General features: G+C 35.6%; 1 protein-coding gene and 1 non-coding gene across 4 annotated transcripts in view; both read right to left on the minus strand.

Annotated features, from left to right (window-relative positions):
- CHM (CHM Rab escort protein) overlaps positions 1-12284 on the minus strand; it is a 192069-nt gene that overhangs the window by 46962 nt on the left and 132823 nt on the right. For all 3 annotated transcript variants that reach the window (XM_021080640.2, XM_003135219.7, XM_085008875.1), the window contains exons 9-11: positions 10597-10674; positions 1122-1226; positions 661-724 (exon numbers count right to left, since the gene is read on the minus strand). In XM_021080640.2, coding sequence (XP_020936299.1) covers positions 661-724; positions 1122-1226; positions 10597-10674 — 247 coding nt within the window. The remainder of the gene's footprint in view (positions 1-660; positions 725-1121; positions 1227-10596; positions 10675-12284) is intronic.
- MIR361 (microRNA mir-361) lies at positions 3665-3744 on the minus strand. The gene has a single exon (NR_038563.1). It is a non-coding gene; the product is annotated as a microRNA mir-361 (primary transcript).

Raw genomic sequence — 12284 nt, forward strand, 5'->3', positions numbered from 1 at the left:
CTTTCCAACTTAAGGAAATTTTGGAACCTATTTTTAGCAGTAGCATATAGGATAGGTCTGACAGTCACATTTACTGAGTAAGCTGATTTTATCAGTCCTGTAAACTATGGTCAGAAGGCAAAGGGAGCATACTTCTTGAATTTAAGTGTTCAGACTGAGGAAAAATCACAGGCACAAAGACATTTCTATAGAATCAGGGGTTATGAGAAGGAAAAGGGTACTGAAATGAACAACTGTGATGAGGAAATGTCAGAAATAAAAATGTGTGTTGACACTCATTCACATGGGGTCTCTAATGGTGAGGTTACCACCAATGCTATAAGGTTGGTTACAATAAAGGTGCTTCTTCCAAGATTTTTAAATGTTTTTCTTCTTTTAACATGTATTTTTAATTTCAGAGAAATAGTTGTAAAAAAAACTAGAATGAGTTCAATATTCCTAGAACAAATCTGTTACATAAGATGCGATTATTTGTCCCACTGAAAGGAAATCTTTAAGAAACCAAGATTATTATATAATTGTCATTACATATTTTTAAATACATTAAATATACTAGCATATATTGCTTAATATATTTTATTTCAGTAATATTAATTTATACAGATTACCATGTAGATTAAGTTAGCAACATGCTACTAAAAAGTACAGAACTAGAATTACCTGTTGATCTGAATTGCTTTTTAATACAGATTTATCTGTTACCAAGACTGCCCTGGAGATCTGCCTGTAATGCACAAAACAGTTAATTGGTGATTCGTATTCCATGGATAAGTTTCATTTACATTATGCAACCACCAGAAGGCATGTTTCAAGGATTTAAGTCATGATAAAAGTGTCACCTCCCCAAACCAAGTCAAGTTCTGCTTTAATCTTTTCTTGGCTCATGAAAGCAGGAGGTATAACCTTCAGACAGACCCCAGCTGATACAAAGGAGTCAACATTAGGCGAGGTTACCCCCAGACATGTTCTTATAAGAATGATTAACACACTGAATATGTATTTGGTTTGGTATACATTTGCATCTTACTTGAAGAACAGTCATACAGAAGTGCCAATATAATCACACGGATAAATTTCCCTGCTTCACCTTCCCTTGCAGAGTGGCTGGAGGGGTATCTTACCTGTATTGCACACGTGAGCATGTGTTCTCAGAAAAGTAACTGTCTTCTACAATGAAATGCTTAGCAATTATTCTCTGACCAAAATGATCTATGATTGCTTTACATCTATGAAGAAGATAAGCACAGCAAAAAGTTCTCATTAATGATTGCATAATTAAGAAAATGAACATAATCAGCTACCAAGGTTGAATCTAAAACTAATTTCTTGAAAGATAAGATTTCAAAACTGCTTACAATTTCACATTTTTGACACAAAACTTAAACTAAACTACAGAATATATATTCCTGTTGCTATTTTGAAGTCTTTTAAGCTATAAAATAAGTGTAGACTAGAACTTAAATATCTATCTTGAATGCCATTAATAATAAGAGTAATGCTATGACGAGAATTACACTATAAGTTTTTCTAATATTTATGAACATGGAAGCTTTTTCTTTGTTTAGAAAACAGGCTCTTTTTTTTCTTAACAGATCTAAGAAAAATTGATTAAATATCTTGTTATATCATTCACAGCCTATTAAAGCCACTAAAGACTTTTTATTTTTCTGTTAAGTGTCACTTTCTCTTTTGTTCAAGAACAGCTATCTGGTCACAGCGTGATAATGTTTTGAACAAAAAAAGGGGATAGAGCTTCTTTTACTATCTGTTTCCATTTTACTTCAAAGGAGGATCACAGAAAGATTTCTTTCAAGTGCTATTTCCAAATAAGGAAAACACTTATGCATGGACACTATCAGGTCTCTGTCATCTGATATGTGTTGGAACAATGAATCATATAGAACCCTCCATTGACCTTCTTTCAATGTGTCTAGATAAAAGGATGAAAATTAGAATCCATCTCCTTGCAGTGCCACAAGTTATAAATGTACTTTATAGGGCTCATTATCCAAACTAATGGACTAAGGGCAACATCCTTGAAATGGACTTACCAGCACTGACAAAGCCAGTATGCAATATTTCAGAAACCATATGCAAATGGATACATGTTTCCTATATCTTTTTATTATGGAAACATCACAACTTACTTTTGTCACAGCTTTTCTTTTGGGACTACAATTATTTTATTAGAAATACACTTATGTGTTGCTCCTCATAAAATACAAGCAAATAATTTCAAACATACCATATTTTAAATATACTGGCATTAAGTGAAAATATGTTACCTCACTCTAAAAATAAGCCAAATAAGTGTCATTTACCAGGAATAAAGGCATTAAGAATAAAATGACAAATATCTAAGACCGACAGCAAGAAGAATTTAATGTATATTTCCTAAAGGCAGATTATAATATACTTGATATTCCTGAATAAATGTATGCCACTGTTGTCAGGATAGACTATGATTTCTTGTGATATTAGATACATAATATATTTTAAATCATTAACCACATAATAATTCATGTTATATTAATATATATATGATTTCCCCCATCTCATCTCCTCTTCCTTTCTCTTCCCCATTTATGTTTCTATGCATATCTCCTTACATTTGATTAAACTAGAGCTCTTGCTTCATAAAATACTTAATTAAATAGATATAAGGTATTTATACCTATAGTATTTTCCAAAATAAATATTTAAAAACTGAAGGGCATGTTACTCACTCTGTCTCCCTGTTTTAAAACATTCATATGCAATTTAAAATACAAGGCACTTTGGCAAGGGAAAAGAGAAATCTGCTGATCCATCATTAAGCACTGATCCCTATTTTGTCCTGGAAACACTGACAAGCCTTTTTCTTATGTTTAACTCAGAGACTATAGAAAGTCAAGAGGGAATAATCTGGGCAGAAAAAAAGAGGGTGTTAAGATCTTCTATATCTCGACAGGGATTTGGGTTATATAGATTTATCATTTGTCAACATTTAGCTAATGAGCAGTTAAGATTTGGGCACCTTACCATATGTAAATTTAACATCAGTAAAAAAACCAAAAACAAATATTAAACTCTAGTTAATGATATGCATACTAAAGTGTTTGGGGGAATTGTACTGATATCTGGAATTTATTGTGAAATGCTTAAAAATGGTGAATAGATGAATAGAGGAATGAATATTTGGGTAGACACATGACCAAGCAAGTACATTAAAATGTTAACTGCAAAATCTAGGTGGTGGATACATAGGTGATCATCTTGAGATTCTTTTAATATTGGTATAGAGTTGAAAATTTTCACCATAAAATGTTAGAGTCAAATTGGGAAAGGGAGCAATGTTAGTACAAATCTTGGACTCCAGCCTAAATCTTTTGCAAACTGCTCCTATTTAAATAAACCACACAATTAAACCTAGCCCTAAAGCTTGGGGAGACCTGCTTGCGTGAAGGTTTCCAAACATTAACCGGGCTGCTTTGGGGGTTGCTACAGCTTTGGTGACAGGTCGACACTAGTTTCAGAAGTTATGATATTAGAACTACTGTGGACAATTCAAAAGGGTAGAATGGGTACATGGAGATCAGCAAGCTTAACTATGCAAAGACAATATGCCAATAAATGTGCCTATTTATGCTGAAGCTTCTAGATGGATCAGTGATTCTCAGAGGAGGAGGAGGAGGAAGCAAATCAGAATCACACCTGGGGGACTTTTTCAAATTATAAGTACCCCTGGAGATTCTGATAAGCTCCCAAATCCCAGGGAAGAATCACCGTGGAGCATGCCACAGCTACTGTTGTGTCTTTCCACTGTGCTAGGTGGAGAAAAGTCAAGAACTATTGTTACAGAAAAAATACTGACTTCTGCAGAAATTGAAGTGATGGTCACATATGCCTAGTCAGTCAGGTAGATAGCAATAACACGACTTACCTGATAGTTTCACTCTAAAGTACTAAGGCTCTAGGCCTAGGCAAAGCTGTTCAAACCAAGACACATTTAAGTAAGTGATAAGATTTGTCTTCCCCTCAGATACTTGACTTTCTGTCATATATTGGGCCTAATTGGGAGAAGAGTGAGGAAAGGAATATTGATTTGGGACCTAGATTTAAGACTTTATATTATCAAGATTAATTTTAATATAAAAATTAGATGACATTCAAGTAATGGAAAACAACAAAATGAAACAGTGTTGCCAGAGACATTAAAATACTCTCCTGCCCACCCCTCCCACATGAACCTGAGAAAGCCATTAAAGATTAACAGCATTCTGGATTTAGTTGAGGGCCTTGCTGAGCCTCATAAATAGTAAATTGAGGAGGAACATGATAGGAGTTCCCAGTTACAGGAACACAATGATCAAACTGATCATAAGAATCACTGAAGCCAGACAAAACATTTTTAGAGCTGAGCTTTCTAAATCAACAAATCACAACAGTTATGTAGTTCTTGTTTCAATGACATGAGGGCATATAAATAGAAAAATGATGATAAGGAAGAAAATAATCAGCGAGATGAAAACTCTTTATCTGGTATGTTGCTCAGAAGAGAAAAATAACATCAAACAGGTCTCCATCCCCTATAATCTTCGGAATTAATATGCCAACTGCATTTATGATGAGGAATGCATAAACTGCATATGAAATCATTGAGGGGAAAATATATTAATTAAGGAAATTAGATTTTCAGTCACTGAAGGAAACAAAATAATGCCCCCTACTGATTATGTGCTTCCATGCTTTCTCAAACACATTAGTTCAAATGCTACCTCTTTGACGAAACCATTCCAAAATGCTTCTTGGGTAAAAATCTACCCTAAGAGTTTCAAACATGATTATTTTAACTCCAAACCTATGGTTCCCTGCTCTAATCAAACCCAAGCTCTGTATCCATATTTTTAACTGGCTATTATCTATTTACTTCTGGATAGACTCCAAATCCTTTTCAAACCTAGCACGCCCCAAACTAAGTTCATCATGGCTCCTCACCTGCTCCCCCATCTTGGAATCCCAATCTCAGTTAATGGCAGACCAGCAGTTACAGAGTTTCTCTAGCTCAGAATCTTTCTTCCCACATCTAATTTGCTACTCAATTTTGATTTCAACTTATAAAGACTTCTTGAAACTAGCCTCTTCTCTCCATTTCCACTGACACTGCCCTAGACTCTTGTTAAGTCTAATAAGACAAGGGACTGCTAGTAAACTGGCAGTTCATTTGTTTGACATAAGTGTGTGGCATAACAACCGTGTTCCAAGCACTGTCCTAAGAGGTGGAAGCTTGGGCAGGGAGGGACAGAGTATCAGGGAATGCTCTTTGGAGGAAGTGATACATTAGCTGCTTTTAGAGGATGAAAATCAGTTAAGTAAGTGTGTAAGAAGAACATTTCAGGCAGAAGGATGGCGTGTGCAGGGGTACAGAAGCAAGTAAGAGAAGTACAGGGGACCACAAGCAGTTCAGTGTTAACTGACAATTAAATGGAAGCAGAGAGGGAAGAGAGATGAACTGAGAAAGGCAGACAAAGGCCAGACCTGAGTCTCACATGTCATGTAAAAGGGTCTTAGACTTCATCCTAAAGTGATACAAAGTCACTGAAGCTTTTTACACAGGGAGGGACAGAGAAGATCTGCATATTGAACCAGTCTCAATGTGTAATTATCTCATTAATTTATTTGTTCTTTAATGCCTCCTAGTAGACTCTAAGCTCCATGAGAACAAAGACCATTATTGTCTCATTCTGTGCTGTATCTCCAGTGCCTGGCACACAGATAACAAGTAATACCTGTTTCATGGATGACTGAATGATGGAAGTATCCCATGTATGTGAATAGTGTAAAGACAGAAACAACGATACAGAATTTCTGTTTTTGCAGGTAAAGAATCTCTTTCCATCACAGTACCTTTTCCAAATCACTGCCAGAATTGCTAACTTCTAATTAACAAATCTAATCTTGTTATTCACCCACTTAAAACTACCATCGATTAGTCTGAACTCCTTACTATAGCATACAAGGATCTTCACGATATATCTCCTCCATGAGATTCCAAAGTACCCATTACATTAATAATTGCTACTAGCTAACATGTACTGAGTTCTTGCTATGTGGTTTCTACAAGCTTTATCTGTTAATACTCATGATAACCGAATGAGATAGGTACTGTCCTGTCCTACTTTAAAGATAAAGAAACTGGAGCACAGAGAGGTGAAACAACTTGTTAAAGTTCACTCAGCTAGTAAGTGGTGAAACCAGGGTACAGATCGAGACCTCTCTGACTTTACAACCTACACTCTTTGTACACAAGGGCAAAATCCTGTGTTTTGTTTTGTTTTAAATTTCTTTTCCTTTTTTGGCCACCCCAAGGCATATGGAGTTTCCAGGCAAGGGATCAGATCCAAGCTGCAGTTGCAAACTAAGCCACAGCTGTGGCAATGCTGGATCCTTAACCCATTGTTCTGGGCTGGGGATCAAAACTGTGTCCCAGCACTCCCAAGCAGCTACCAATCCTGTTGTGCCACAGTGGAAACTCCAAGATCCCGTGTTTTATTCATCTCTATCCGCATAGCAGCTAGGATTTGGGTTGGTGGAGTTTAAATAACTAGAATATTACAAATACCATTTTGCAAATGGGACATACTAAAATCAGAAATTCAGTGATTTTCTTACAATGATGAATGGTATTAAGAATCAGTTACCTCACATTTGATCTAACATACTATTCATTACTAACTTCCAAGTACCTGGGAAAGATACAGTTATTCCTGACATGAGAAAAAAATAGGTATCTCCAAGAAATAGTAATAGCAGGAAATCTAGTGAGACAGCTGAAGTTCACAAGAGCACTAGCTGAAGTAATTAGATTCAGACTATTGGTTACAGACATATCTGGATGAAGGTCATCCATATCCTACCCTAATATCAAATACTACATTGCTAAATGGCCAAATCTAATTTACAGTTAGTTTTACATGGTCAGCACTGCAGCAAAGGAAAAGAAAGCTGCTCAATAGACCATTCAGTGTTTCCAGAAACAGTCAACAGATGGGTTCAGTATTAGAATTTAGTGAGAGGGTATAGAAAAGAACTACTGATACCTATATCTTCTGAAGATAACATAGCAGAGAGAGCACAGTCAGTGTGGCTCTCTGGACGAGCAAATTAAACAAAAATGAACAATAAGATCTAGCTGAAAATAAGGTTGCATTAATTACACATTCCATTATTTCTTCTCTCAAAGTGTATACGATACTTTGATGTGCAATCACCACACTAAACTCAATGCTATGATCATTTTTGCCTCTATCAGCTTTCCTCAATGAAAGGTGAAAAGAAAAGCACAAAAAGGGCTATCATCAGTTTTTAATCTTCATTCATTCACTTAACACAAAGCTATTGACTATAATGGTTGATAGGAACCTGCTTTGGTTCTAGAGATACAGCGGTGAGATCCTGCCTTTTCTTACAGGGAATTTACAATCATATAAGGAGACCTAAGATGGGGGGCTAGCAGAAGTTTCTGATCTAGTCTGTGGAATCTGGTAGACCTTATACCTGAAGCACAAGTAGCTCTTAACTTCGCCAAAGAGGAAAGGAGATGTCAAGTGTTCCATATAGAAAAATAGGAGGGAAAAGGCTATCTAAGACCATAAGGAGACAAATGTAAACCTTTCCAGATCCCTTGATTAATATACCAATTACACTTAGAATAAACAATTGTTTGAGTTAAACTAGATTGCTTAAAAAGAAATGTATGCTGGATATGTCCAAATATAAGCTCAAGATTTTTCCCTCAAAAAATTATCCCTCACTTTATACTCAAGTCCTGATAAAACATGTATTATTGGTAGGTAGGTCTCTCAATTATTTGATTTTGAATGACAAAATAGTGTTTGGGAAAGATACATTAGCCCGAGTCAACTTCAATCAATGCTAGCTATAGATGTTAATAGACTATTTGACTTGATAGCATGAGTATTTTTAAAGAAGCAAAAATATTATAAATTTCATAATTATTAACAAAGATACTAATTTACAATTCTGAAGTACTGGTTGTCTCAAACTTTTTAAAGATTACTTATGCAATTTAGTATAGTGAGATTATAGATATCATGAATATTATAAATGAATGTCAAATTTTAAAAACTGTCCTACTATTAAGGAAATAAACAGTTGCGGTTTACAAAGTTTTCCAGTATGAGAATCATATGCAGAATACAAAAGGGCTATATCTTAAACATTTCAAGATGGACAAAAGGAAGATACTCATTGGAAAACTGAGGTTCTAGTAAAATATAAATAGCATAAGTAGAGATTACACTATTTCATTTATATCCATTAAAGTAGGCAAGTTGAAATATTTTTTGAATTTCTCACTAGGACTGAAGATTACCTAATAGGTGAGTCAAATGGACTATATCCGGGCATATAAAACATTTTAAGATAATTTATTTCTAAATGTTAAGGAAAAACTAAGTACTTTCTAGGTGCTTCCAGTAATTCAATCAAAGCATGCATCATTACTGGGAGGAAAATCTGCAGAATCCATCTAACTCATCTTACAGATAAAGGAACTGTCCTAGAGAAAAGTGACTTGCCCACTGTCACTCATGGCAGTGACAGAGTTCCAGGTCTTCTTTCATTCCAGGGCTACCTGACCAGTGCATGCCTTACAAGCTGTTAAACAATAATTGTTATTATGTTTGAGGTCTTTCTAAAGAAAAATAAAAGAAATGAATTAAGACATGGAGTCCCAGTCCATCATGGAACAAAGTATCATTTGCTAAATCCTGAACAGATCAGGGTTTCTCAGTGTTATCTAAGGAGCACATACATTATATTCTATTCATTTGGGAGTTTTTCTTAAAACTGTAAATTCCCTGGCTCAGCTCTAAGCACATTATCCAATTTTACTCCCCAGGGTGAGGCCCAGAAATTTGCATTTTTTTTACAAGTTTACCCAGTGATTTAGAGGCACATTAAAATTTGAAAACTACCAAACTTTGTTCTTTAGATCCTTAGCCTTCAACTATCTGTTGCAATTGAAATCTGCAGAAGACCATGAAAAAGAGTTTCTCTGTTCAGAGTTTGTAATAAACACTAAGACAAAATTAAGGTAAATGTAGCCTTTAGTTCAACAGATGCTTTTACTGTACTAACATATCTATTTTTTTTTTAAAAACAAACATGAGGCATGCAAATTCTTCATATCACTAAGAGTAACATGTAGGACTGGAATGAGGCCCCCAAAAGGTAAAAGGATCTAAGTAAATAAGCACAAAACAAGCAATTCATTATCTGGCTTTCCATCATGGGAACATGCTCATGCTTCAAAATGAATGTATAAGGAAAAATGACTCTAAGAGTCATAAAGACAACTATTGCTTCATGAACCTCCACAGAACCCTTCATGCATCAATATATGAATATCTTGAACCTTCAGGGTATATTTTCCACTGTAAATTATCATGTTTCATGTAGGTAGTACCTTTCTGTTAAAGTGTTAAAAGTAAACTATAAGCCTTTAAAATACGTGTCTATCTTATACTAGAGAATTACTTTTCTAAAGCAAATCCACTGTCTAAATATTATATGCTCTAGCTGAAACTGTTTCTCCCCCATATCTCAAAATACTAGTTATTGCACTACAACTGGCCTATAAGAAGTTAACAGACATTTTATGCCACTTAGACCACACAGAACTATTGTAAAATGAAAAAACAGCTTAAAACTTATATTTTTAAGTTTCCAGTTCAATATATTAAGGTATTTTGTGACCTGAACAATAAACTATTTCTTTATATAGCCCTAAAAGATCATACAAGAGATAAAGGCCAGTAAATGCTTAAGAACATAGAAAAATACATAGCAATTTAAATACCTCCTAAAAGTTGATCCAGCTGACCCAATTTAAGTTTCAGTGCAAAACACAGAAATTGAAGAATACAATTTGGTGTAATTTAGAAAAGAGCATATTTTAGTAAAAAATAATAAATCCTAGAAAAGCATAATTGAAATGTAAAAATATACAGATAAATAGATTGTGTTCAACTTTCCTTAAAAGCAGGTACATTCTTATTTCAATCCTAAAACAACCTGTGGGCCTGATATGGTTGTAAAAGAATTTATCCTCAGGTAACAGGGCAGCATAGTTTATGACAACAATCTACCTAAAAACTCATTAAAGTCTTTTCTTTTGGAATGACATGCATTATCAGCAGAGATTAATCTGATGAGTCTTTAGGTGAGCTCCATTTTTAAAAATGCAATAACAGAGGGCTTTGTTGTCATCCGATGAAAATCAATTAGAGGAGGTAAGGCCACAAGGAAAACTAACATCACTCATCACCCACCCCTGGCAGCTGAAATGATTTGTCTTCCAAGCTTGGATGATCAGGAGCTATAGTCATATTGCAGGGAAATTAATTTAGTTTCTATATTCTAAATTCACTTTCCTTGTTCTGGAGGACCTAAACACAAATTACTTTTAATCAAGGTTGATATGTTATTAATACCAAGGAGGATATTTGAAGAATCATTTTTGAAAAATTGACTTTAGCATTTTCACCTGTGCTTGGGGTATAAATATAGGAAGGTTACTTATATCATCCTTACTTTCCAGATTCTTTGTCCACAACAAGGCACTGTACTGAATGGCGAAGACAATAGATTCCACCAAACACTGCACACATCCTAGAAAAGAAGAGGAAAATGAGAATTAGAATTTTTAGTTTTATTGAAGTATAGTTGATTTACAAGGTTGTGAGAATTTCTGCTGTACAACAAGTGATTCAGTTATACATGTATATACATCCATTCTCTTGTAGATTCTATTCCCACATAGATTATCACAGAATATCAGGTAGAATTCTCTATGCTATACAACAGGTCCCTGATAGAATTCTTGAGATTAAAATTAGGGTAATATAATACTTTTTACATATCTAACATTTAATACATTTATCTTAAAAAAAGATTTTGATAATGTATTATCCTTTCTATGATGGTATTAACAATCTCTCAGAAATAAGATTGGTAATATATTTTTTTATAAAGTTCCAGGGCCAGGGACTGAATCTGTGCCACAGCGGTAACCTAAGCCATGACAGTGACAACACTGGATCCTTAACGTGCTGAGCCATCAGGGAACTTCAAGATTAGTAATATTTTAATACAGCAAAGGTGCTACTGCTAATACAATGTGGAAGTCTAGAATTGTGACCAAGCAAAAACAGTCCCCAAGCAGAGCTCAGCTATCCCCAGCCCAAACCAGCTACTGGCTATCTAAGATATATGGACTACAAATAGCCTCAAGAGGTGATGGATAAGACCCCTCAACAGAAGTGACCACAAAGAACTGTTAAGGAAGAAACAAGGGAAGACTGGAGATTTTGCTTACCATAAAAGTAAGCAAAAGCTAAACTGGGAACTGAAAACTAGAGCAGTAAGCACGAGAGTTAATGCTGCAGAAGCTCTAAGGAATTTGCTTAACTCATGAATCTAAGGGTTTGGGATTTTTGTTTTTTGTTTTTGGTCTTTTTGTCTTTTGAGGGTTGTACCCATGGCATATGCAGTTTCCCAGGCTAGGGGTCTAATAGGAGGTATAGCTGCCGGCCTACACCACAGCCATGCCAGATCCAAGCCACGTCTACGACCTACACCACAGCTCATGGCAATGCCAGATCCTTGACCCACTGAGAGAAGCCAGGGATTGAACTTGCAACCTCATGGTTCCTAGTCAGATTTGTTTCTGCTGCGCCACAATGGGAATTCCAGGTTTGGGTTTTAATGCCCACATAGGGAAAGGGGAAGCCTTAGGATCCAAACAAGATAGGGAACAGAGAATGAGATAGTCTCTAATAACATCTGGATCCCTAAAGGACTATACTTCAGTAAAAGGTGATCTAGGGGGAAAATCCACTTACTGTAAGAGAGAGAAAACCTAGGAAATTGTTTTACATAAAGCCCTGTGTGGAGGAAGATTATGCCTTTCTATTTATAAGCAGCCTCACACAGGTTGGAAATTTGAAATTACACTACTACATGATCCGAGAAACCTTTAACCAATAAAACATCAGGAAAAGTGGCTCTGGGTCAGTAGTATCCCTGGGGAATTTTTTTTTCTTTTTAGGGCCACACCTACAGCATATGGAAGTTCCCGGGCTAGGGGTCAAATCGGGGATGCAGCTGCTGGCCTATGCTACAGCCACAGCAACACCAGATCCAAGCAGCATCTGTGAACTATGCTGCAGCTTATGGCAACGCCGGATCCTTAACCCAATGAGCAAGGCCAGGGATTGAAC

The sequence above is a fragment of the Sus scrofa genome, chromosome X (genome assembly GCF_054392235.1).
Source record: "Sus scrofa isolate SSC_HxYL_T2T_F1_AM1 chromosome X, Sscrofa_HxYL_maternal_Yorkshire_Landrace_v2.0, whole genome shotgun sequence".
Classification (NCBI taxonomy): Eukaryota; Metazoa; Chordata; class Mammalia; order Artiodactyla; family Suidae; genus Sus; species Sus scrofa.